The 26,844-nt window shown below is 45.8% G+C and overlaps 1 protein-coding gene across 1 annotated transcript in view; it reads left to right on the plus strand.

Moving 5' to 3' along the window:
• The window catches only part of thada (THADA armadillo repeat containing), a 50,571-nt gene extending 25,742 nt beyond the window's left edge, over positions 1–24,829 (plus strand). Inside the window, exons 23-34 of the mRNA XM_068741523.1 lie at positions 2,294–2,383; positions 3,161–3,292; positions 6,692–6,860; positions 9,813–9,916; positions 10,680–10,762; positions 17,355–17,725; positions 20,406–20,530; positions 21,560–21,632; positions 21,989–22,139; positions 22,277–22,396; positions 23,269–23,435; positions 24,512–24,829. Of these exons, the coding sequence (XP_068597624.1) occupies positions 2,294–2,383; positions 3,161–3,292; positions 6,692–6,860; positions 9,813–9,916; positions 10,680–10,762; positions 17,355–17,725; positions 20,406–20,530; positions 21,560–21,632; positions 21,989–22,139; positions 22,277–22,396; positions 23,269–23,435; positions 24,512–24,829 (1,903 nt within the window). The remainder of the gene's footprint in view (positions 1–2,293; positions 2,384–3,160; positions 3,293–6,691; positions 6,861–9,812; positions 9,917–10,679; positions 10,763–17,354; positions 17,726–20,405; positions 20,531–21,559; positions 21,633–21,988; positions 22,140–22,276; positions 22,397–23,268; positions 23,436–24,511) is intronic.
• The last annotated feature ends 2,015 nt before the right edge of the window (positions 24,830–26,844 follow it).

A 26,844-nucleotide genomic window follows, 5' to 3' on the forward strand; every position in this document is an offset into this window, starting at 1 on the left:
CCCTCATTATAAAACTCTTTAGAAATATTTAAACAATCAAAAATCAGCATTTTAACTCGACTGCTTTGAATAAAGTATTTTGAATCAGTATGTTTCAGTTAATCACTCGTCTTAACTCTTTCATTGCCAGCCATTTTCAGCTCAGCTATGTGCCGAGTGCCACAGTTTTCCCTCATTTTGTCCTATTTTCAAACCCCACAGAATATTGTTTACTATGACTATGCAAACACCGAATACCGAATGAACGAGTAAAGTCTCTTCCTTCCTCTGGAAAAAGAAAGTGTGTTCCTACCATTTTTTATTATGGAGTTATTGGCTGTTGAAGAGAGGCAGAAGTCAATGTCAGGGTTGCCAGAGAATGTTTGGGTTTAGATGGACGTCAATGACATTGAAAGAGTCCAAATGATGTAGAAACGCGTGTAGAGTACTGGAGTAGAATGAGCGGTTGTATTATAAACAGTTGTTGTTGTAATCCACCAGGGAGCACTGTTGTTGTGTGACTTTGTCCTGGGGAGTTGTGGTGACCCCTCGACTCACACCCGCTGCTGATCATTGGCTGAGGAGTCTCCTCGTCTGTTCTATCAGTCATTGTTGTAAAATGTTGAGCCATACTGCAGTAAAAAGTAAAGCGAACAGCAAATATACATTCCTCTTGTAAATCAACTGATCATATATGATGTAACGAAATCCTATATATAAATATATATAATATTATTACACCAAATGATTACATCTTCATAAAAAACAGTTTAACATCTGCATTTTGTAATAACCAGTGCAATATGTAACAGCTTATCGCAAAATACGGTGTTATTACATAGTAGTGCGAAAATGCATAACAGTGTTATTACGTAATGCAGCGCTATTTCCACTGAGGACAGAATCTACACGAAAAAATCAGAAAATCACATGGTTTGATCTTTAAATATTTTATTTGTATATGTTGTCGCTGCAAATACGTCTTTAAACACCTGAGAAAATCAAAGTTAATATTTGGTACGGAAGCCTTTGTTTTCCTGGAGTTCTTTCCCAGGTTTGCACACCCTGCAGCAGGTATTCTGGTCCACCCCTCCACAGCTCGACATGTCGGGCTGAGCAACACGGAGTTCCAGCTCCCTCTAAAGATTGTCGACTGGACTTGTGTCTGGAGAGAACCTTGATCTGGATCTTGCGGAGCCACTCCCAGGCTATCCTGGTTGCGTGCTTTGGGTCATCGCCATGTTGGAAGACCCAGCCCTGACCCATCTCCGACTGAGGGAAGGAGTTTGTTGCCCATAATCTAGCAACGCGTGGACCCATTCATCCGCTCCGCCCCATACAGTCGTCCTGCCTCCCCCTAAGCGCGATGCTTCACGGGAGGGACGGTGTTCTTGGGATGGTCCTGTGGACCAACATGTTCTATTTTGGTCTCATCTGACGACACGACGTTCTCCCGTGACTCCTCTGGATCATCCAGACGGTCATTGGCGAGCTTCAGACGGGCCTCTTCATGTCCTGACTTAAGCAGGGGAACCTTCCGTGCGACGCAGGCCACCCATGGTAACCTGTGGAACGGTGGTCCCACGCTCTCCAGGGCATTGACCAGCTCCTCCCGTGCGGTTCTGGACGGGTTCCCGACCTTTCTTGGCATCATCGATACCCCTCGAGGGGAGACCTTGCATGGAGCCCCAGTCCGAGGAGCTTGACGGTCATCATTAGCCTCTTCCATTTTCTAAGCGTTGCTCCAACAGCTGATCTTTTTTTCCACCCGGCTGCTTGGCAGGCCTGGTGGACGGTGGCGCAGGTGGTTGAGAGGGTCGTCCTGTGATCGAGAGGTTGGCGGTTCGATTCCCGGCTCAGGCACATGTGTGCGCTGTCATTGTGTCCTTAGGCAAGGCACTTCACCCGCATTCCCTGGGCGCCTGCACACGCGGCGACCGGCAGCAGACTACAGTTAGACTGTAACTGCTGTAAACCAAACTGCCCTCCGAGGGACAAATCAATAAAAAGTATTTGGTATTAGGCCACAGGCCTTAGCATGCTGACTGACTATCGATGGTGAATATGTTAGAATGAGCATTTTATCTATGTCTCCAGAGTTTCACCTTGATCTAGCATGATTCAGAATGTCTGTCTAGTCCAGGAGAAAGCCAAAATAACTTTATTTCAACGTTCCATGACGCTTTAGACTGAGAAGATGTCGTCGTCTCAAAGCAGAATTTCTTTTTTGTCTTTTGTCTGAGGATAGAAATGCTGTTAAACATTATTCAGTTTGTTTAAGAACCCTGAACAATCCCATTTTTTCCCCATTCAGAATGACGGGTCGAGAGTTCTTCACTCGTTTTCCTGCTCTGTATCCATTCCTCCTGCGCCAGCTGGAGGAAGCTGCAACCACAGTGGAAAGGTGAGGAGTGTCTGCACCTGAACTCAACCATTATTGGATCTTTGACATTTTTCATTTTACTCAGATTAGATTACTTAGATGCTTCTTTTTGTATTAAACATGTCAACAACAGTCTCAAACTGTTGCACCTCTACATTGCAATGTCAAAGATTCCCAATTAATTTAACCCACATCTGAGTCCAAGCGATCTAATCACAATAATTAGAACCACTGCCGCAAACCTATTAGCAGCAATAGCTTGTGTCAAAACCCTGCGGCTGTCAAAGTGATGTTGCTATAGCGATCTCAGGCCGGCCGACATCACTCATTAACTAATCGTAATATAGTGAGTTGGTCATGTCCACTGTGTCGTGATTGTCTTCAGACTAAATTATTCTTACCCCACCGTGTAGTCATTGAATCGGCGCTCAGAAACGCTGATGTTCATCACTACTGATCTGATGTTGGAGAGAAGTGATGAGATAAAAAGATCAACCTGATGCAGCAGAGACTGTTAATGGGAGATCTGAAGAAGAACCGGTATCACTAGTAGCTACTCGTACGCATCGTGTTCCTCTTTGGGCTCGTCCCGTCAGGCGTCGCCACAGCAAATCAAAATCAAACCCTCCGCATTTAACCGGGCTTGGAACGGGCTCGGGGGGGTGGGGGGGCATTACCCGTGCTACCTGTGAGGCTGCGTTAACTGCTAATGTGGCTCCTGTTCGAATCGATGGGCCCACAGGAAGCCTTACATTTGGTGACGCTTGCCTGCTCGCTGGTGTTCTTGTTCATGCCCAGTGACGGTGGACGGGTGAGGCTTCACCACAGTCTGTTCTTGCTGCTGCTGGTGCTCAGTCGACTCTACCCTTCCCCCATGGATGGATCGTCGTCTCCTTTGGGCCTCGCTGCTTTCATGCCCTTCATCATTAGGTGGGTGTCAGTGCTACAAACTCGTACATAAACGAAATGATTGTTCCTTATCCCTTTGAGCTCTCACTAAGTGTTCTAATGTATAATCCGCTGTTTACCTCCACACACATTCTATGTGTAAAATATCTGTTGTAAGTAGCAACACATGATTGCAGTTCATGTCCAAATACCTGACTCTAAATATTAACATGTCCTAAGAGTTACAAACGGTTAAGGCCATCTGTTACTCTATGAACACCTCAGCAGTTGCTTCATAGGCACGTGCAAGAAGAACTCTGAGAGTTCAGGCACAGCAGCTGGAGGAGACCATTTAAAGAGAAAACCAGAAAAGAGTTTCTTCATAAAATACATTTCCAACTCACAAAAATCAGAAGAAATATTTGTATTTTAGTGAGGCCCCAGAAATATTCCACATGTGGCTTTGTGGAAATCAGAATACTTTATTAATCCCAGAGGGAAATTCCATTAAGGCATGTACACACACACACACACACACACACACACACACACACACCATTAGGAGGAATGCCATTTACGTAACATTCCCATATATCTGTAATTTATAAGACTCACCTCATCTTGAAAAATAATGCAAAGACGATGAGACACGCTCATGAACATAAATCAGCGTTGGCTGATTGTTGTATTGGACACACACGTCAGCAGCTGTCTAGTTATTAGTGTCTACATTGAGTTTCATTGTGTTCGCTCGTGCTGCCTTTTATCGCAGGGCCACACACAGACAATCATTCTCTCTCACACACACTCACACCTACGGGCAAATGAGTGTAAACAATCCACCTAATTTGCATGTTTTTGGTGTTGGGAGGAAGTCGGAGAACCCAGAGAGAACCCACACAGACACGGGGAGAACATGCAAACTCCTCACAGAAAGGCTGCGAGTCGGATTTGAACCTTTTCCCGCCTTTGTGTACGATCTCGCCGTCGCCTTTGAGCACTTCCGCTCAGTTATGTCGAGAGAGAGCCCAGCCCCCCCACGGAGGAAGCTCATTTCAGCCGCTTGTACCCGTCATCTCGTCCTTTTGGTCACTCCCCAAAGCTCGTGACCACAGGTGGGGGTAGGAACGGAGATCGACCGGTGAACGGAGAGCTTCACCTTTCGGCTCAGCTTCCTCTTCACCGTGACGGATCTGTGAATGTATGGATGTTTTTTGTATGTACCGTAATTCTCGATGTATAAGCCGCTACTTTTTTCTAAAATTTTGAACCTTGCGGTTTATGCAACGACGCCGCAAATTTACGTATATTTTCCCACTTTCGCGAGCTTCCTGTAATATTCTGAACACCGGACTTCCTGCCGCCAAAAAACAGACCAAGTCGCAACATCCGGCGTGATTTGATCTTCCCATCATTCTTATTCCGGCAGTCGTTTTGTCACCTGCATCATGGGAAAGACACGAAGAAATGCGTACGATGCGGCCTTCAAATTGAAGGCGATCGATCTGGCGGTTGTTAAAGGAAATCGAGCGGCTGCACGGGAACTTGGCCTTAACGAGTCGTTGGTGAGACGTTGGAGACAGCAGCGTGAGGAACTGGCTCGGTGCAAAAAGACAACGAAAGCTTTCAGAGGAAAAAAAAGCACGTGGCCCGAACTTGAAAACGAGCTCGAAGACTGGGTCAACACACAGAGAGCAGACGGCCGAGGTGTGTCGACGGTGCAGATCCGACTGAAGGCCAAGACAATTGCCGCCGCAATGAAGTTTGAGGATTTTGGAGGTGGACCATCGTGGTGTCTCAGATTTATGAGACGCAAAGGCCTGTCCATCAGGGCACGGACGAGTCTGTGTCAGCAGCTCCCTTCCGACTACGAGGAAAAGGTGTCGAATTTCCTCAAATTCACTGATGCGAAGATAGCGGAGCATTCCATCGGCCCGCAAAATATTATAAATATGGACGAGGTTCCGCTGACATTTGACCTGCCCCTCACTCGGACCGTCAGCAGGAAAGGTGAATCGTCGGTCACGCTCAAAACAACTGGGCATGAAAAGACGCACTTCACCTGCGTTCTGAGCTGCACGGCATCGGGAGAAAAGCTTCCACCGATGTTGATTTTCAAACGCATCACGATGCCGAAAGAGGAATTCCCGAGAGGAATTGTTGTAAAAGTCAACAAGAAAGGATGGATGACGGAAGGCCTCATGCACGAATGGCGTACGGAGTGTTACGGCAAGCGACCGGGAGGATTCTTTCACACGGACAAGGCTTTGCTCGTGCTGGACAGCATGAGGGCCCACATAACAGATTCCGTTAAAGAAGCGATGAAGAGGACAAATTCTATTCCTGCTGTGATTCCGGGGGGCACAACGAAGTATTTGCAGCCCCTCGACATCAGCATCAATCGCGCATTTAAAGTTGCGCTCCGCGTTCAGTGGGAGGCGTGGATGACAAGTGGGGAGAAATCCTTCACTAAAACGGGGCGCATGAGAAAAGCAACCTATGGCCAGGTCTGCCAGTGGGTCCTGAAGGCATGGAGCGGGATAACGAAATCCACAATCATTAACGGGTTTCGAAAGGCTGGACTGCTGCGTGATGGAGAGGGCAGCTCAGCGGGGAATTTGCCTCCAGATGAGAGTGAGGAGAGCGAGAATGAAGCCGATCCAAAGTCGGAGGAAGCAATTCTGAGGCTATTCAACTCCGACACCGAAGGAGAGGACTTCAATGGTTTCAGTGCGCAGGAGGAGGAAGATAGTGACCAGTGACTTTTTTTGTAGGCTACTGTATACTGCTATTGTTTTTGATTTTGTTACCCGTGTTTCATTAAAGACCTATTTATTTTCGTTACCAGCCGTGTTTCGTTAAAGCCTATTTATTTTCGTTACCAGCCGTGTTTCGTTAAAGCCTATTTATTTTTGTTACCAGCCGTGTTTCGTTAAAGCCTATTTATTTTCTTTACGAGCCGTGTTTCATTAATGACCTATTTATTTTCGTTACCAGCCGTGTTTCGTTAAAGCCTATTTATTTTCGTTACCAGCCGTGTTTCGTTAAAGCCTATTTATTTTTGTTACCAGCCGTGTTTCGTTAAAGCCTATTTATTTTCGTTACGAGCCGTGTTTCATTAATGACCTATTTATTTTTGTTACCAGCCGTGTTTCGTTAAAGCCTATTTATTTTCGTTACGAGCCGTATTTCGTTAAAGCCTATTTATTTTCGTTACGAGCCGTATTTCGTTAAAGCCTATTTATTTTCGTTACGAGCCGTGTTCCATTAAATGTCATTTGTTTCAATGCACTTGCGATGTGCGGCTTATTTTAGTACAAAATATTTATTTTTTTTAATTCAGTGGGTGCGGCTTTTTCACAGGTGCGCATTATAGTTCAGCAATTACGGTATACGTTTTGCTACACGGCGAGTTAATAATCGTACGTGTTTGTTTCTCAGATGTGCTCACTCAGCAGTGTATCGGACCAGAGAGATGGCGGCTCGGGCCCTCGTCCCCTTCGTACTCCTGACCCAGATCCCATCCACCGTTCACACTTTGCTGAAGGAGCTTCCTACAGAGTCCGGACACAAAGTCCAACACAACTACATCCATGGGACTCTGCTGCAGGTCCGTATTTATCCACACATCAAAAGAGATGAATGCACTCGTATTTATATACATACTGCTATTTGCTCAGCTATCCAAACCATTGAATTTAGGTGTTCCAATCACTTTCATGGCCAAAGGTGTATAAAATCAAGTGCACACCTGTAAAGCCTTGAGATAGCTTTCTGCTATGATCTGGCACGATATAAATTTAATTGCATTGAAATGAGCGGATGAAAACGTGTGAACCTAAAAACACAGATTGCCTCTTTTACCCTCGCCGAAGGGGAGGCGAGGGTATTGCAATCGGGTGCGTTTGTTTGTCTGTTTGTCTGTCTGTCTGTTTGTTTGTCTGTCCGAGCGCATAACTCAAAAACTATTAACCCAATCGACTTGAAATGTTTACACAAGCAAGGTTCTGTCCGTGGCTCGGTCCTCCCCGAGAATGGCGTTGATCCGGATCTGGATCCAGATTCTAAAATTATTTTTACATCTGGAATTGTGCCTGTGCTGTAAACTGCCACTTTAAGAGGGAGGGACACGAATGGCATGATGGGAAAAAGAGTCCAGAAGGAGTCTTGTAGTACGTTCTGGAGCAGCAAGCTAGAGCAGGCTTGGCTCCTCTGATCCGGAAGCCCTGTTTACTGTCTCACAAGATCCAATAGTCTATTGGAGGCGGGGTCTGCAATCTCTGATTGTCTTTCTAGTTTTTTTATGTAATATTAGATGTGACTTAACAAATGGGGTCCCCTTGATATTGTCCGTAATAGATTTAGAAAACAGGATGTTTATAAACCACTTAATGTGGTTGTTATATGGAATATTTGCAGTCTAATTTTGTTAGTTTGTTTTATCAATGGACACTGAGTGTAAAAATGGCGTCACAATTCATCTGGTTCTGGGTGAATGGAATACTGAAGGCTGCAAGCAGAGACAATGGATTCGCAAGATTATACACCATACTCAAGGGAACCTCTCACTGAGAGCCACTGTTTGGTTCAGGAGCCGAATTTGTTTACCTTCTTATTTGTGATATTTGTCCTGCCTCCTCGCTTCAGTGATTGGATGATTGGATGATTGGATGAATGGTGACAGTGACAAGTTGGCCAAAGGTGAACATTTCCCACCTGAGCAGCGCTCGGCACAGAAAAGACTCTTGGTGCCTCATCTTGTCGGTGGAGTAATGTAGGTACATTACACGGCACTCCCAGGATAAGGGTCGGCTGAAGTCTCCCAAAAACGCCAACGAGTGGGCCTTAACTTAAGTATGCACTATTCCTGAGGCAAATAAAATATTTCATATAGGTTATTCTTTGTTTTATTTTAATGTACCTGTTTTGTTTTTCATTCCAGTGGCTCCATCCTTGTGAATTCAGTTGTGTTTTAAGATGAGAATCTTTTGTGAATGGACTCCTTGGTGCTGAACTGGCTCAGAAGCCACAGCCATGGACATTCTAGGCGTAACAAAGGCTCCTCGGAGAGTCGAATTATACGTATATAGCCGTGAGGTAGTTTCACAGTGCCTGCCGTAAATGACTGTTTTCATACCTCTGTCTGGCTTTATGTGAAATGCTGTTTGATATGGTTCTTTGTGCATGTCTGACTTGCTGAGCCATGAAATCGTGAACGGTTTTTATTTATTTTTTTAGTGTGTGTGTGTGTGTATGTGGGCAGGCATGTGGTCAGTCTGTGGTTCGAGCAGTGGGAGGGACAGAAGGGCAGGCTGATAACAGAGTCTGAGGGGACCTCAAATCCACCACCACTATTTTTACCAGGCCCAGAGAGGAGTGAGCCTTGTTGCGACACACGCTGAGCGAGAAAGACACACACACACGTCTGACGAGAAAACAAGGCACATATGAAGATATTTTCATATCAAGAACTGACGCACCATGTTATAAGTGAAGCCCTAAAAGAAGCTGAGAAAACTGGCCATGAAAACAAAACCTGAAATTAAATTAAATAAAATGCTTAATTTTAATCTTATTCAAACTGCATATTTTTAATAAGATTAAAGTTAGGAATTCTAACGATTGTACTTTTCTTGGCATTGATTTTGGCCTCTTACCAGGAACATTTGGTTCAACTTTGGTGATGAGCCAGAAGAGATCGGATCACTTTGAATTTGTAAACATTACATTCAATGGAGCTTCGGAATTTGTTCAAGATCTCTGATGATTATTGACCAATGTTTATGGAATTTGACAGTCATGTAAGGGGGGGGGGGGGGGGTTAGGATAAGGGGAATTACCCTGACAGGGGGTTCTCTATCTTACCACCGAATTTGATCTGGTTCGGATCCAGAATGGGCAGACCCACGGGTGTGTACGCTTTCTGTGGGGGACAGTGGGTGTCGCCTGGGTGTGGAGACTGCCAGAAAGGAGAAGGGACAGACCAAGACTCCGTGGCCAGGCTTGGTGCTCTGTGTCGAGCTGGGTTTCCTTCCCTGCACAGCGTAATGAATGGCTTCCTGCTGGTCTGTGGCCACGGCCCCAGCATAAAGAGCACGCCGAGCCCCAGAATACACACCCAGCCAGCCAGCCAGCCAGTGTCCTACCCCATGAACACTCCAAACCACCAGTGCACCTGCTACAAGCTCGCTCAGTCACACACTCTCACAGCATCCACAGTGGACAAAATATATTGTTCCTCAATGGGAAACATATTTCTTTGACAATTAGAAATGTTCTGTCAGCCTAGCATATATTAGGCTTTCTATTATGGGTACTATCAATCTTGTCAGGTCACATGTTTCTCCCAAAGGGGTACAGAGAGAGAGAGATGTCTTTTCAAGAGGCAATGGTAAGTGTATTGTGTGCTTTCTAGAGTTCTGGCATGTAGTCTGTTAGACAACTGGCCTGTCTTCACCGGGGGGACAGGCCTCCCCCTTTAGGAGTCCCTCTGAACAGTAGGTTCTCTTCTGTGAACGTAGGATATGGCAGCTCTCTCAGATTTGTGTTTGTGTGTGTGCAGGTGCTGCTTCTGCTGCGCTGCTTCCGGACTGAATCACACAGACCCCTGCCAGCAGGAAACGGCGTTTGTGAAGCACTGTGTCGTCGCATGTGGCTTGCCTCTCGGTAACCCCAGACACCTACCCGCTCATTAACATGCTAAAGCCTCCCCTTTCACTCTTCAAAATGGTTCACCTACGGATCTATACGTTTCACTCTTTACTCCCGATGTTTATGTCCAGTACATATTTTGCACACACACACACGCACCCTAGGATGAGGCCTGAAGATGGGCACAGATTACCCTGTGGGCCCCGGCTTCTCCCTCCGGTGGTCAGCATATGGCAGATAACACAGATTCAGTGTTTGAAATACGAGGCCTGCTAGTTGTTGGTTACACTGATGAGCCTTTATTAAGATGGCGAGGTGAATTCTTGCTCACCAGAGCATGTCTGTCCCTGTGATCATGCTGCTCTGCAGACCCTGGCGGGCACCTAGATTTGGGAACGCAGGTCAAAGGCGCTCTGTTTTTGGAAACGGAAGGCATCCTCCCCTTCCAGATCTCCTTTACTTCAAATCAGGCCCATTACAAAATGGATTGAATGTCGTGTTTGTCCGGTCTAAGTCTTTTTTTTTTTCTAATTTCAGGAGGATTTTAAAGCTGTAACAATTTTTTTCTGTGTTGCATGTGATCAAAGCAGGCGACGTTTTGATGGAGTACGATCATCATTAAAATTTCTCCGCTGTTTGTATGTGTTATGCAAAAGATTCTCCAAAAAAACAGATTCGCTGAAAAAAAAAAGTGTTCAAGGATTAAATTCTGAATTTTTGGTGAGCTGTCATTGTGTCATAGGTTCATATAGCACAAACTCTGTTCTTGTCTTTTCAGACAGAATGGCTGTGTGGTAACCAGAGGAGCATTTGTGGATGTGTTGGTGTGCCTATGTGGGCTGAAGACCAGTATTCTTGATGGTAGGTAATAACTGGGGGCCGTTCTTTTTTTCTGGTTAAATACGTCCATCTTCCACCGCGTACGACGACCCCCCTCTATCTGTTTTGGTGAAAAACATATTTTTCATTTAACTTATTTATCCATCATCCAAGGCCAGTTCATGGAGTCTCAGCAGGGATTTCCATACTTCCCTGTCCTCAGGCATCTCCCCCAGCTCTTCTGGGGGGATTCCGACTCTTCGCGAGGCGTTCCTATGCCAGCTGAGAGATATTGTCTCTCCAGCGTTTCCTCGGTCTTCCCCGAGGCCTCCCAGTGGGACATGCATGGAAAACCTCCCCAGGGAGGCGTCCAGGGGTCAGATGCCCCAGCTGCCTAAACTCACTCGTCTCGATGTGGAGCAGCAGCAGCTCTACTCCGAGTTCCTCCCTGGTGACTGAGCTCCTCACCCCGTTTCTAAGGGTGTGCCCAGCCACCCTACAGAGGAAAGTCATTTTGACAGCTTGGATCCAGGATCTTGTCCTTTTGGTTATGAACCAAAGCTCATGACCATAGGTGAGAGTAAGAATGTAGATTGACCGGTAAATGAAGAGGTTTGCTTTTTGGCTCAGCTCCTTCTTCGCCACGGCAGACCGATACGATGACTGCAGCCGCTGCACCGATCCGTCTGTCAATCTCACTCACTCGTGAACAAGACCCAAAGATACTCCTTTTGAAATACTCCACATGGGGCAAAGACTCCCCACCGACACGGAGAGGGAGAACCACCTCTTTCTGGTTGACAACAAGACCAGCATGAACAAGACCAGGGATAAAGGGCAGCCCTGCTGGAGTCCACCATGCACCTGGAACAGGTTTGTCTTACTGCCAGCAATGTGAGCCAAGCTGTGACTTCGGTCATACAGGGACCGGACAGCCCTCATCAAAGGGCCCCAGAGCCTCCTAAAGCTCCCCCCACAAGATAGTACAAGGGACACGGTCAAATGACTTCTCCGAATCCACAAAACACATGTAAACCGGTTGAGTGAACTCCCACAAACCCTTGAGAACCCGATGGAGGATGTAGAGTTGGTCCAGTGTTCTATGACCGGAGACAGAAACCGTATTGTTCCTCCTGCATCAGAGGTTTGACTTTCGGTCTGATCCTCCTCTCCAGCACCCTGGAATAGACTTTCCCAAGGAGGTTGAGGAGCGTGATCCCCCTGTAGTTGAAGCACACCCTCCGGTCCCCCTTCTTGAAAAGGGGAACCACCACCCTGGTCAGCCAGTCCAGAGGCACTGTCCCTAACTGCAGTTGAAGTAAGCAGTTTTCCACCTTCAACGTCAACAGTGTTGGCGGTGCACCACTTTCCCCCTGCCAGAATTTCTTCGAGGCTGACCGATAGTCCTCCTCCATGGCCTCGGTTTCTTGCGTCCATAACCACTCGGGCAGTGTTACGCTTGGCCTGCTGGTACCTGTCAGCTTCCTCAAGTCTCACAAGTCAACAAGACTTGATAATACTTCCTTTTCAGCTTGATGACATCCCTTACTTCCGGACTCCACAACCGGGTTCTGTGTTTACTGTCGAGGCAGGCACCAGATACTCTGTGACCACAGCCCCGAGCAGCTTGACAGTCGAGGTGGAGGACATGGTTCACGTGAACTCAATGTCCCCAGCTTCCTCTGGGAACTGGGAGAAATTGAATTGAAGACCGCACTGACAAAGGGCTCTGCTAGACATTCCCAGCAGACCCTTAAAACAAGTTTGGGCCTTCCAAGTCTGGACTCCTACCCTTCCATCGGGGCCAACTCGCCACCAGGTAGTGAGTTGACAACTCTGCCACTCACTTCACCAGAGTGTCCAAGACTCACGGCCAGAGGTCCAATGACACGACCTGGCCTAGTGTGTCAGAATTAGAAGTAGTTTATTGCCATTGTCAGTGAGAGTTCAAAGACTAGGATTTTTTCTCTGTGAAGTCGTGCAACATGTAACAGTAATGACTAAATACGAAAAACATACAAGTACAGAACACATCACAAAAACAGCAGCATCAGGAGTGGATACGCAGATGAGAGTCCGAGACAGAATTATGAACTGTTCATGAGTCTTACAGCCGAGGGGAAGAATCTGTTCTTGTGGCGGGACGTTCTGGTCCGGATGGACCGTAGCCTCCTGCCTGAGGGGAGAGGGTCAAAGAGTCCGTGTGCCACGTGCACATCCCTGTACTTGAACAAGGTGTTCCTTCCCAAAGACTGCAAGAAGGCCAGGTACTCTGCAATGCCTTTTGGTCCGTAGACCGAAACAACACACACCGTTCCCTGACCAGGAGGCACAGGGAAGAGACCCTCTCGTGCACAGCTGTAAATTCCAACACATGGCGGTTGAGCTGTGGAGCTATAAATAAGCCCATGCCAGCTTGAAACCTGACTAACGAATCCCCTGGAATTATTATCATCCATGAGGTGAAAGGTTGTTGCTCCACCACCCTCAGGTGAGCTGTTATGCAGAGATGCATTCAGGTGTGGCTGGGGGTTGTGGATTTTGGGGACAGAGGTCAATACTGCATTGCAAGGTGGCTGATAGATGGTGTCTTAAGCCTCCTCTGTTCAGGGATGGTTTCTCCAGTTTGACAAAAATGGCTTCTTTAACTCTCCTTTCAAACCATCTCTCTTCCCTGGCCCAAAACCTGGACAAAACAAACTGATTCGGCTACTCCTCAATCTGGGGCCCATGACCCACCTTCTTCCTGGACATTTTGCTAGCCTAAAATGGCTCAGGGTAGAAGACAGGGTTAAACAACTCAAAATGGGATTGGCATTTAAAATAGTCAATGCAGCTCTGCCCTCAGTCCCCTCAATCCCTGCATACCTGAATAAACACCTCCACAGATTTAGTGACACCCACAGCCACAACACTAGAGGGAGCTCAAACAACAACCTGATTACCCCCTCCCACAGGACTAACATGGGTAAATCATCTTTTTACAATACTGCCACCTAAGGGTGGAACTGTTTGACTCCTGCCCTCAAAGCATGCAGCTCTTTGGCCTCCTTCAAAACGGCCCTAAAAATACACCTTTCAGGGGGACAGAAACGGAGATAGTCATCACGACTCTCTCCGGATCAACCCCCCCCCCCCCCTCATTTTTTGTCCACCTAAGTTGTAAATATTATGTATTTTTAATTTATTGTTATTTTGCATCTGTGGAGTAATTTCTTTTTATTTTATTGGTATTGTTAAATGTCGATGATTTATGTACGAAGGACTTTCAACGGAAACAAGACCGCAAGGGCTTTTTAGAAATGCTCCTCTTAGACAGGGTGTTTGACTGTACTTGTACTGTAATACATGCTACTGTGTGACTGTACTTGTACTGTAATACATGCTACTGTGTGACTGTACTTGTACTGCTACCATTCTATCTAATACATATATTCATCATCATCATCGTCATTGTGATTTATAGCTATGATGATGAGCTATGCTATGATTTGGCATCAAATTAGGCTGTATGCGGCTCCTCAACTAAAATGTGTTTGACACCCCTGCTCTAATGATTTGGATCGTTTTGTTTCTCTCCTTGACCATGACGGCGGTTTTGTCCCCTACCCCAATCCTAACCATTATGCTATGCGTATTTGCCCATAGACACTCTTTAAGGATTAAGTTCCTCTGTAAACTGCCCATCTCCATGGTAACCTGGTCATCTCTGGAGGAATGTGGTATTTCCAGCTCTTTTGTCAGTCTGTGTTTTGGGTTTGGCCAGATTGAGTTGCACTGTGTGTGTGTGTGTGTGTGTGTGTGTGTGTGTGTGTGTGACTGAGGGTTAAATTACTGTGTTGGCTATGGGAGCTGTGTGTTAATGTTTGTGTGCAGTGTTGGAGGGAGGAGCACAGCTTTAGAACGGCATTCCGTTTCTCTATTGTGGCCCAAGCTCTGGATTATTCTTATATTTCAGAGAAGTGGTTGTGTGTGTGTGTGTGTGTGTGTGAGTGTGAGTGTGTGTGTGTGGTTATTTATATGTTCACTGCTGCCAACGTATGTTCACAGGTGGCTGGTTTGGCACAGCCATGGGCATTTCCAAACAGACTGAGGCAGCCTTTCCTACAAAAGCTAAAATAGAAAGGACCAGACTGACGACTTGAAGCATTGGGAACATTTAAGAGTTCTTAGATGCTGCATTGTTAAATGTAAATGGATGGCAAATGTAAAACAATGGGTGACCTGTTAACCACCTAAGTTCCCTTGTTGCCCCCAGAATGTTAACTAATTGGCTAGGTAAATTAGGAGTAAAAAGTAAGTAAAGTGATAAGTGATGCAATTGTTATCATAGTTTACAGAGAGGTATGGTCATGTTTCTGTATAATCATACATGGCGTCCTGGTAATGTCATTCGGTTCAGATCTGAGCCTTGCTTGGAAGTGAGTTTTCATTTGTGACTTTTGAATAGACGAGCCAAAGATTTAAAAACTCAAGCAATACGTCAGGAAACCCTTCAGTTATTGATGAATAGCAGTGTCTCTTGACAACGTACCGGGTCGGTCGAGGCCCGGGTTAACAACGACCGCCAGCAGCGTTGTTAACCCATGAGACGCTGCTGGAAATGTAATTACTGTGGGTCGAAGACAGAGACGATGATGATGATGAATATATGTATTAGATAGAATGTTAGAGTACAAGTACAGTCACACAGTAGCATGTATTACAGTACAAATAAAGTCAAACATCCTGTCTAAGAGGAGCATTTCAAAAAAGCCCTTGCGGTCTTGTTTCCGTTGAAAGTCCTTCATACATAAATCAGACGAAAAAGAGGAGGAAGATGAGTGCATCAACAGCGAGAGAAGAGGGAATGGAAGAGTTTAGGGCTGAGAGAAGGGACTTGTTGGGAAGATGATGGGAAAAGGCTAGAGAGCTGGTGATGATGATGAGGAGGAGGAAGGTTGATGTGTGTCCAGGAGACCAGGAGGAAAGGAAGCAAGGCTAGAAGCTGAGGAGCAGGATTCAAGTTGTTTATAACGGAGGAGAGGAAAGAGGGATGGAGGAAGAGGAAGGAGGAGTTGGTGCAGAATGTTCTAGAGGAGAATCGAGTGTCGGAGAGACTGATGAGTTTGAAGCTGGAGATTGAGTTAGAAGAGAAGGAGAAGTTCTTACGCTCCACCGGTAGGAGGTGAGTTAGAGGAGAAGGAGAAGTTCTTACGCTCCACAGGTAGGAGGTGAGTTAGAGGAGAAGGAGAAGTTCTTACGCTCCACAGGTAGGAGGTGAGTTAGAGGAGAAGGAGAAGTTCTTACGCTCCACAGGTAGGAGGTGAGTTAGAGGAGAAGGAGAAGTTCTTACGCTCCACAGGTAGGAGGTGAGTTAGAGGAGGAGAAGTTCTGGAGTGACTTGGATGAAGTGGTTCAGAGACTCCCGAGCAGGGAGAGTTGTGATTGGAGCAGACCTCTGAGGGCTGTGCGTAGGTGAAACAATGTGATCAATCGCACTGAGAGACCAGTTCATCAATTCCAGGGTCTCAGCATGTCATAAGAAGCCCCTCAACAGTTTCCTGTTGGCGGGCTGTGCCAGCCCTGACTGTAAGCGTCAATAAAATCTTGCTGTTACTTTCGCCCTTTGGACTGAGGCAGTTTAAACTGTGAACTTCAGACTGGGGGCTTTAGATCCTGGTCTTTAGATTCTGGTCTTTAGATCCTGGTCTTTAGATTCTGGTCTTTAGATCCTGGTCTTTAGATCCTGGTCTTTAGATTCTGGTCTTTAGATTCTGGTCTTTAGATTCTGGTCTTTAGATCCTGGTCTTTAGATTCTGGTCTTTAGATCCTGGTCTTTAGATTCTGGTCTTTAGATCCTGGTCTTTAGATCCTGGTCTTTAGATTCTGGTCTTTAGATTCTGGTCTTTTGATTCTGGTCTTTTGATTCTGGTCTTTAGATCCTGGTCTTTAGATTCTGGTCTTTAGATCCTGGTCTTTAGATTCTGGTCTTTAGATCCTGGTCTTTAGATTCTGGTCTTTAGATCCTGGTCTTTAGATTCTGGTCTTTAGATCCTGGTCTTTAGATTCTGGTCTTTAGATCCTGGTCTTTAGATCCTGGTCTTTAGATTCTGGTCTTTAGATCCTGGTCTTTAGATTCTGGTCTTTAGATCCTGGTCTTTAGATTCTGGTCTTTAGATTCTGGTCTTTAGATTCTGGTCTTTAGATCCTGGTCTTTAGATCCTGGTCTTTAGATTCTGGTCTTGAGACTGGGGAGTGGATTTATTTTTATTTATTTACATAGACACATGTACGGTAATTCTCCAACCCACGATATGAACTGAGCTTTTAGACTGTGGGCTATTGCAGTTTAACTCCCATTGATGTAACTGAGTCTGACTGTAATCATTCGGTTTGATATCATTGATATCTAACCAAAAACTAACACATGTTGACATGAGGAGTGCAGATCGCCAACTCGTCTCCACCAGACATTCCTGAAGCTCTCAGTCGACCTTTGTTTCAGCTTTTATTTTTAAAAACACCTCGCTAAAGATTAAAGTTTGTGTTTGTTTGTGTTTGTGTTACCATCCCAAACTCGCAGCAGCCGTCGAATGAAAGGAAAAGTCATTTCGATAATGACATTGCAAATGTCCTCATCCTGCATTTCCAGAATCTGAAGTCGCTGTTCTACGTCAAGAAGCTTCATCCGTCCTGATGGCCTCTGAACTCTTTACGTGTGACACGTCTCTAACCGCCGCGGCGCCAGGCAGCACCCAGTATCTGCTCAGTCTGGCCCGGCTGGCCCTTGCGGCCAGCGTAGAAGTCCCCGAGCTGTGGGGCGGTGCTGAGGTCACCGGCCAGCTCCTGCGGCGTCTGCTGCAGAGCTCCGACTACGAGGTGAGGCAGCTGGCACTGCAGGGGGTCCTGAGGAGGCTACAGGACGATGAGGAGGGAAAGAAGCTTCAGTGGCTGGATGAGAGCACCCTGTCGACCATAACCAGCCTTTCTCTTCATGAGACACACCCTCAGTGTCTGGCCAAGGTGAGGCAAGACACAAAAACCCTGCTATGCTCCTAATCCATCTGCAGAGGGTCATGTGAGATGCGAATCAGCTTCGGAGGGACACACACGTGTGGTGTATTTTAAAAAAGAAATTGGGCGTGTGTGTCTTTTGTTGTGTCTTCGATGGACACTGTTCAACGGCTAGCTGCTAATGTTTAAAGCTTCTATCCGGTTCAGTGGAGCCTCACTTTTGCCAAGGACACAGCCCTACAAGCCAGTTGCTCATGTCTTGGGTTGTTTTCACACTGTCGCTGTTTGGTCCGCTTTAAACGGACCAGAGTTCGTTTCCTCAGACGTTCCGCTTCATTTGGGCAGGTGTGAAAGCTCGTCCGAACTCTGGTCCGCCTGATGACTTGGGTCTCGGTTCACTTGCAAGGGAGCCCTGGTTCGGTTCGTATGCGGTGTGAAAGCTCACCGGACCAAGCACGGGACCAAATGTACGTCTTGACGCGATACAATGCATCTCGGGTAGGCGAACGAGTACTCTTTCATTTCCTATCCCAAAAATGGACCCGGGTCTGTAATTCATCAGAGAATTAGCAGCTGTCGTTGAACCAGGAGGAATTTCCCTGCCACGGGAGCCGTTTCTTGTTGGAAGCGGTTCTGCTCGCTTACATCAGAGACGCCGTACAGCCGAGATATAACCAACTAATTAAAGTGATATCTCTGCAAACTGTACAAGACGCTGGGATTTCAAAACAACCGTCTTGTAAAGAGGTTTCAAACATTCTGCAATGTCTGACCCATACACCATGTGCTGTCATAGTAGCGGTGGGTTGAAGCGCTGTATAATAACGTTGCTTTGATGCCATCAGATCTATTGATTTCCTAAATGTTTTCTCATGCTAGCTATTTTCAGGATGGGGATCCATTGTGGTTTTTTGAAACTTTTTCGAGTCATCAGACATTCTTGCTCTCTTTCATCTGAGTTTTTATGATTGGATCTGCTTAAGTTGCCAGGAAGCACCAGTGAGATACAGCAGTAGGATGAGCCGCTCTCGGCTGGTGCGACCTTTGTAGTCATGTGTGTCTTTTTATGCTGCATGGGGGTTAATGTTACAGAAATGGATATCTCTAGACCTGACCATGCGTCCTGTGACTTGTGTGTATTTGAGGCTGGAGCCAGGGGACTGTGTTGCATGATGGGAACTCATTAAAGCAGGTCGCAAGGGTCAGAAGCAGCAGAGACAGTCACACAGGTTGGGTTGGAGAGGGCATTTAAATACCTGGCAGACAGACGGGTAAATGAACGATGACAAACCAACAAGCAGTCGCTGGGGCTTCGGTTGTGTTTGTATTCAGTCACGCAGCAAAAACAAAGGAACCCAGTTTGCTTTTAGGATCGTCGTCAGCATCTGAAACAGCTCCCACTGCCTTTTTACTTAACCTCTTAGGCTGTGAAATAAAACTGCTGAATGCAGCTTGTCATGTTCATCTCCTGTAGGTGGAGTTACGTTACATCCAGTTACTGCTTTGGACCATTTCAAATCCATCTCCTACATGGTGGTGCTTTATCGAAATCAAGGAAGTATTGATTGACTGTTAGGACAACAGATTAGAAACCTTACACACACACCGATTTAAGACCCCTGCACCACATGCACCTGCTCGTGCTGCACTCGGCTCCCACTGATCTGTTAAATTCATAACAATAAAAAGGTTTTCATAGTTCTAATAACGTGCAGCGTTGGCGCTTTTAAAGAAATGGCAATCATTGAGATGCAGCAGTGGGCGGGGCACCAAGGTGATGAGATGAGGTTAGCCTGAACAGATATTAGGCGGCATATTTACAAGGGATGATCCGATCCGATCTTGTGATCGGTAATCGGACCCGATCAATAGCTTGCGGACTCGATCGGAATCGGACGTTAGCTCCCGATCAGGACTCGGATATATACGGATCGTTAGTCATTACTTTTGATCAGATCTGGAGTTACGCTGTTACACAGAGTGAGACCTCTCTGCTAGACAGAGATGGTAACGAGTGCAGCGTGACATCACTTCCTGTCTGTGACGCTATTGGCTGAATGCTGGCTAAACACGGAAGCAGCTTGAAGCTTGTCGTGCGAGTGTCCGCGGTGTGGAGGTATTCTGAAGTGGACGACAACAACCTGGCGATTGAGCTGCTGTTAATTTTATTTTAAATAATTGTATTTAATATTTGCCGTCGTACTAGTCCAAGTCCAAAGTGAAAAAAGTGTTTTATTTACGACTTGAATGTTCAAGCGACGCCACAGAAGTGCTCAGTTTAAGAGTTAAATGTTGAAATAAGATGATTAAAATAGAAAATAAGGGACATCCTTGATCCGTTTCTCACTCGTCTTTATTTATATGTATTAAAGAAGTATCGGATCGGGACTCGGTATCGGTTTAAAATCAAATGACTCGGACTCGGGGTCAAAAAAACCTGATCGATACATCCCTAATATTTAGTAACCTGATGAAGAGAGGAATGTGAATGAAAGTTTGAATATACCTGTAACACTTGACATATTTAGGCCCTCGTGAGTGCGCCATCAATTACGTGCACGTACCGTAATGATGAGAGCCGGGCAGCTGTGTGCCCGTGGTCAGAGATGGACCTGACTTGACACATCCTTCTCTGTAGGCAGAGAAGGATGTGTCTGTCTCACTATGTCTGCCTCTCCTTCCTCCTCAGGTCTTCACTGTGCTAAGTGTGACGGACTCCACCAGAAGGTTCCAGTGGAGGGATGGTGTCAAGGTGTTGGCCCAGGAGGAGATCCTGCTCCACCTTCTGGGTGTTGCCAAAAGATCTGCCAGCAGGTAGAAGAAGCCACAAATACAAAATACTCTTCTCTGTCATCCTGAAGTACTTTTTGATTTAAGCCTCTGCCTTTTTTCTGTGCCTCTTGGAGGTACTCTGTCAGGCAGCATAGTCGTGTTCTGCAGAATGCTAACGTCTGGATGCTAGGGCATGTACTGTAGTGACAAATGTAAGTCACGTCTTGCAGCAATGACCTTTACAGTGGTTCCCGACTAACATTGGTAGTCTGAGTGATTTCGCAGGTATTTTTCTTAATGAATGTTTTTTAAACATTGAGTCAAAAACATTCTTCTTCTTTCAAATTCATCCAAACAGTACAAATCTAAAGTGTGCTTCAACTTAACTTGTTAGCGTCCTAAACTGTTGCACCATAATCGGCCAGTGTCAAGTCATTTTATATACGGTAACCAACCACTGCAAAGTTTAGCTAATTGCACGAAACTAAACGCTCACGCTTCTTCATGATCTGGCCGTCACCCCGGGCCTTATCGGGGGGAAACTCGATGTGAGAGTTAACTCCTCCCCCCGGACTTCGAGTCAGTGTAGGTTGCTGGGACTCTTCAGACTCTTCTTCCTCAGTTCTCCCGGGACCTTGATGATCCAGATCCTGTTTCGGGGTAACTCTTGGAATTATGGTTTGATGAAAGGGGTGGAAACAAGGAGCACAAATAAATCCACTGCACACGGTCTGTTCCTCACTTCCTGTCTGTCTAGTCGGTTCCATGTCTCTCCGTGGTGTAGCACGGCCCTCGACGGAGCAGAGTAGGAAATAGAACTTAGTAAAACATAAAAGGCTCTTCTGCCAAGAGGGCAGGCGACGGTCACAATCACATTAGAAAGGAACTTGCATGAAGCTCGAACAATGGCTGACTCCATGAATGTTGTCACTATCGAACACAAATGCAGACAAGTTAGAAAGAAAGGAAGCTACCATTTAAGGTTCACTAAGATGCAAATGATTGTCACTTTTCTTTGTGAGTATTTAGAAGTCCAGGTTGGCTGTCAGATTGTTCGATGATGTGTTTCAGTGTGGAGCTTTACTGCGCTGCCCTGACGCTCGCCTCGCAGCAGGTGCTTCAGATGGTGACGGGCAACCCTCAGGTAAAGCCTCATGTTCACTAAAAATATCTCGGCTGGAGAAACGTGTGTGTTTGCACCTTTGGTTGATGGATATTTAGAGGCCGTCACTCGTTTCTATGAATATTTCTGTCCCCTTTGGTGAAGCTTAATCCGCTCAGACGGCTCTTTCAGTGACACAAATGTCCAGCTACACGTGCAGATTTCATATTGATCAGCTCCCTCACTACGGTGGACTGGACAGAACATCACATGTAGACTGGTTGGGCTCCCATGAACCCTGGAGAAACGTGGCAAAGCGTGTCCTGATCATTCTGCGTGACTTTTAGAAATGCTTCTCTGAACCTAAATGTGCATTTTGTGATCAATCCGTCAACTAGGGTGTGGGTGCTGTGGCTGGTGTGGCGGAGTGGGGGGCGCTGGTGGGCTCGTTCTGCAGTGAACAACAGCCAGTGGAGTTGAAGTTGACCGTCGCCGAGGTTTTGGTCAGCAGTACGGCCGCCGTGCTCAGCAGCCCTCGGCTGCCTCTGGGTGGGTCTCTGAGGAGGGACGCGCGTTTGCCTCCCGGCAATCAAGATAAATACTCGCTTTATGAAACAAAAACACATCATGTATAATGCAGGCCGTAAGTAAACGCACGCGAGTAAACGTGGGTCTGTGTGCGTCAGGTCTGCCCACGACGCTCTCTCTGTGGAGGAGTCTGTTTACGCTGCTCCAGGATGAAGACCAGGAGGTGCGAGATTCCGCTTCTGACTTCATGTCTGCACCAGCTCCTCTGCTCCATGCAGGTACGCTGGCAAGATGTCAAGCCGGTTCCCACACGCAGTCCCATGACCATAATGTAGAATACTTGCACACTATACACGGCCATAATTCCACACATGCACGCACGCATTTGGTCTTCCATGCACATGTTCTATCGAAGCCTTTCTATCAGTTTGGGCTTCAAAAAGCGCTTTGTGTGAGTATCAACATGAGAACCACTTCGTTCAATTTGAGAAAAGTGCAGCAGTTCTTTGCCGTCACACAATTTTCAGTCCCCCAGGGTGAAGGATGTGTGTCCGACTGTGGCCCTGAGAGCTTTCGCTAACCACAGGATAATCAGGAAAACTGCTGAATTATTTTCCTATTTGTGTGCTATACACAGCAGGAATGCAGGAAGCGACGCAGAATGAAGAAATGACACAAAATTGGAAGTCTTGCATCAAATAAACGAGTTCCTTTGTCAGCAACATTGCATTTCTTCTGTGAAATGAAACTGAAGCGTTATGTTGCTATGGTTACAGTAGCATTTAATGAAGTCCTAATGACTGCAATTGGTGCTGTTTTTTTCCATCCATTCATCCTTCCACTGCTAATCCAGAGCCAGGTGGCGTAGGCAAGCGTCTCAGCAGGGATTTCATTCTGAAGAGAATAAACGACCAAAACTAAACAAAGGGCTGTGGAAGGATATTTGTTTTTATCTGACAGGGGTTTGAGTCGGAGGCAGTGCTGAGGCTCTGTGCTCATGTAAAGATGAACTTTAAGACTAAGACGACGACAGAATTTGAGCTCAGCTGTCTACTAAATGCCGAGTCATGTTTCGTGTGTTTACATTGCAATTTGCTGCGTGTCTGCCTACAATTCTATTCTGTGCCATTTAACTCCTCTGTCGGGACAGGGGTCTCTGTGTGTCCTGCAGTTGCCCTGGACTCAGGTGTGGAGCTCCTGTGTCAGCTGTTTGAGGTATGGGGGCGGGTACCAGCGGGTGTCCTTGCCGTGACAGAGTGGTTGCTGGGAGATGAGGACGGCGATGATGGAGGAGCCACAGATGGGCCTTCTCGTCTGGTGAGAATCTGTCATGATAAATCTTCTATGTACACAGAAGTTAAATATGGAGCTCCACAGGGTTCGGTGTTTGGACCTATTTTATTTATGCTATATATCCTCCTGAGACCCAGCCAGTTAGCATGTCCTCTGTAGTGGACATTTGTCCATTTCATTTAGGTAACATTATTAAGGTACTGATTCTTGGCTCAAAAACATCTCAGAAATGCTTGATGTAGTTGAACTAGATGGCATCTCAGTGTCCACCAGCACCACTGCCAAGAATCTGGGTGTAATCTTTGATCAGGACCTGTCCTTTCAGTCCCAGATAAAGCATATTTCAAGGACTGCATTCTTTCACCTTCGGAATATTTCAAAGGTCAGGCACCTACTAACCCGAAAAGATGCAGAAAAAATAGTCCATGCTTTTGTGACTTCCAGACTGGACTACTGCAACTCATTACTGTCCGGCTGCCCAAAAAGGTCTATTAAACATCTCCAGCTGATCCAGAATGCAGCAGCTCGTATTCTGACAGGAACCAGACTGAGAGAACACATTTCCCCTGTTCTGGCGTCTCTGCATTGGCTTCCTGTTAGGGAACGGATTGAATATAAAATCCTTCTACTCACTTTTAAAGCCCTCACTGGCCAGGCCCCTCCTTACCTTACAGAGATGATTATCCCGTATTGCCCCACTAGGACCCTGCGGTCCCAAAATGCTGGCCTGCTGTTGGTTCCAAAGATTTATAATATTATAAAATGTCACCATTGGCATGACCCCTCTCTCTCTCTCGCTCTCTCTCTCTCTCTCCCTCCTTCACAACCCAGCCGGTCAAGTCAGATGGCCGTTCACTATAAGTCTTAGGTTCTGTCCAAGGTGTCTGCCTGTTAGAGGGAAGTTTTTCCTTGCCTCCATCGGAACAAAGTTGGGTTCTGTCTTTCCCTGCTAATCCTGTAAAGTGCCTTGAGATGACTTTCGGTTATGATCTGGCGCTATAGAAATAGAATGTAATTGATGTTATATTGTACGCTACCTTTACAGTGGCATCTGTCTCCTGAAGTAAACTAAATATGTATCCTATTTCTCTCATGACCAGGATGAAGAGGACATGCTGTTCCAGAAAGGGGATCTGAACCTGTGGGCTGAGCCAGTGCAGTGGGTGAAGATGCTTCACAGACACCTTAGCGCCCTCGTCATGACCTTCAAACAGAGTGCAGGGATTGTGGAGCTGGACCAGGCCCATCATATCCACGTGCTTTTAACTCAGGCCCAAGCCAAGGCCTTCCACTCCCAGCAGGCCCTGGACTCCATCCCTGCCCTGCCTCAGTTCTCCTGTCCTATGAAGCATGCCCGGCTGGTTCTGCAGCACCAGAGGGCCACTCTGGCTCTCGATGTGCTGGACGGGCTGAGGTAGGCGAGTCGGCGTCCTCTTTCTACAAGTTTCTTTTCTTCTTTTCTTTTTCTTTTTTTTGTGTTTGATATGTTTATTATTAATTTCACACAGAGAATAACAAACAGAAATACAAACATAATACAAAAAATAAAAATAAAGAAAATAAATAAATAAATAAAAATTAAAGTAAATAATAAATAAATCCCACCCAAACCCACCCCTGTTCACTGTCAATCAAACAACATAGTAAATTTCACATCAATACAAAATAAGACCTATTGTACTTGAGTCAGCACAAATATGCTAGATCGAACAAACGGTCACTCCTGGACCTGCGTAGAAGGTTGGTCAAAAAATATTAGAAAAGGCTTCCATACTTTATAAAATTCTTTTTCAGAACCCCTCAAAACAAATCTGATCTTCTCTAGTTTGAGTTAAAATAATATCTTTAATCCACTGTGACACAGTGGGTGGAGCTGCATCCTTCCACTTAAAAAGAATTAATCGTTGTGCCAGTAGTGTCGAGAAGGCAATTAATTTCTGACCCCCTGCCGGAAGTGAAAAACCTTCAGTGTCAACCCCAAACAAAAATAATAATGGGTTATGTGTTATCCTGATGCTGAATATGGAAGAAAATATATCACAGACACCCCCCCGAAATTGTTGTATCCTGGGACAGAACCAAAACATGTGGATCAAAGTGGCATCTGCCGATTTACATCTTTCACAAGTTGGGTTGATTTGAGGGTAGATCTTAACCAGTTTTGCTTTGCTAAGATGTGCCCTATGTACCACTTTAAACGGAATAAGGCAGTGTCTTGCACACATGGAGGATGAATGAATGTTCCTTAAAATCTTTTCCCAGTCTACGTCAGAAATACCTTTTTGGAGATCCTGTTCCCAGGACCGCTTGATAACAGCCATTGATGTGGAACTCAAGCGTGAAATCAAAACAAGCATTGCAGAAACAGCCTTTTTCTTGATCGGGTTAAAACACATGATCTCATCAAGTGTATCATTTGGAGGTTTAGTAGGGAATCCTGAAATGGAGCCTGAAATAAAATTTCGAATCTGTAAATATCTGAAAAAATAAATTATATTTATTGGTCAACTGTTCAAAAGAGGCAAATGTGTTTTCAATGAATAAGTCTTTTAAAATTGTCAGCCCTCGTCTCTGCCAGCCATAAAATGTAGCATCATGTAACAAAGGTGAAAAACAATAATTAAGTGCAATTGGGCTTTCTAAACTCATCTTCAAAAGACCAAAATGTTTACGAAACAAAGCAAATTTTGATAGAATTATGGACTATGGGATTGTCAGTTGTCCAGCTTTTTGATAATGGAATTAATGCACCAGCAACAGACGACAATGAAACAGAACCAAAAGAGAGCTTTTCCATCTCTACCCATGCAGGTCCGTTGTTGTCATGTTGATGGTGCATCCAGAAAGACAAACATCAATTTGAAGCCCAGTAATAATTCTGAAAATTTGGCAAAGCTAGGCCTCCATCTTGTTTTGATTTCTGCAAATGTTCTTTACGCGTGGCTTCCTACGGTTCCAAAGAAATGATGAAATAATGGAATCCAGTTTCTTGAAATGGGTATTAGGAATGTACACAGGAAGGCTTTGAAACAAGTAGAGATATCTGGGTAATACAGACATCTTAATCACGTTCACTCTTCCAACTAGCGAGAGGGGGAGAGGTAACCATTTTGACAGATCTTGTTGCGTGTTAAGTTGTAATTTGGAAAAGTTTTCTTTAAAGAGATCACAAATTTTTTTAGTCACAGTTATGCCAAGATAGACAAAACTGTGTACAGCAATCTGAAAAGTGTCGAATCTGCGGGTTTGGGGAGCCGCTCATTACAGCCAAAGGGCCGGGATGATGGCTGGATCCTGGAGAAGCTGCTTCAGGCGGGTCGTGGCCTGCTGAGTAACGGCGTTGTCCAGCTGTGAGGGCTGTGAGAGAATCTGCTCCAGCTCCTCCGTCATCTTTAATATGACCATCTAAATCTTCAAACCTTTGACGAAGCCG

The sequence above is a fragment of the Brachionichthys hirsutus genome, chromosome 7, assembly GCF_040956055.1.
Source record: "Brachionichthys hirsutus isolate HB-005 chromosome 7, CSIRO-AGI_Bhir_v1, whole genome shotgun sequence".
Taxonomy (NCBI): Eukaryota; Metazoa; Chordata; class Actinopteri; order Lophiiformes; family Brachionichthyidae; genus Brachionichthys; species Brachionichthys hirsutus.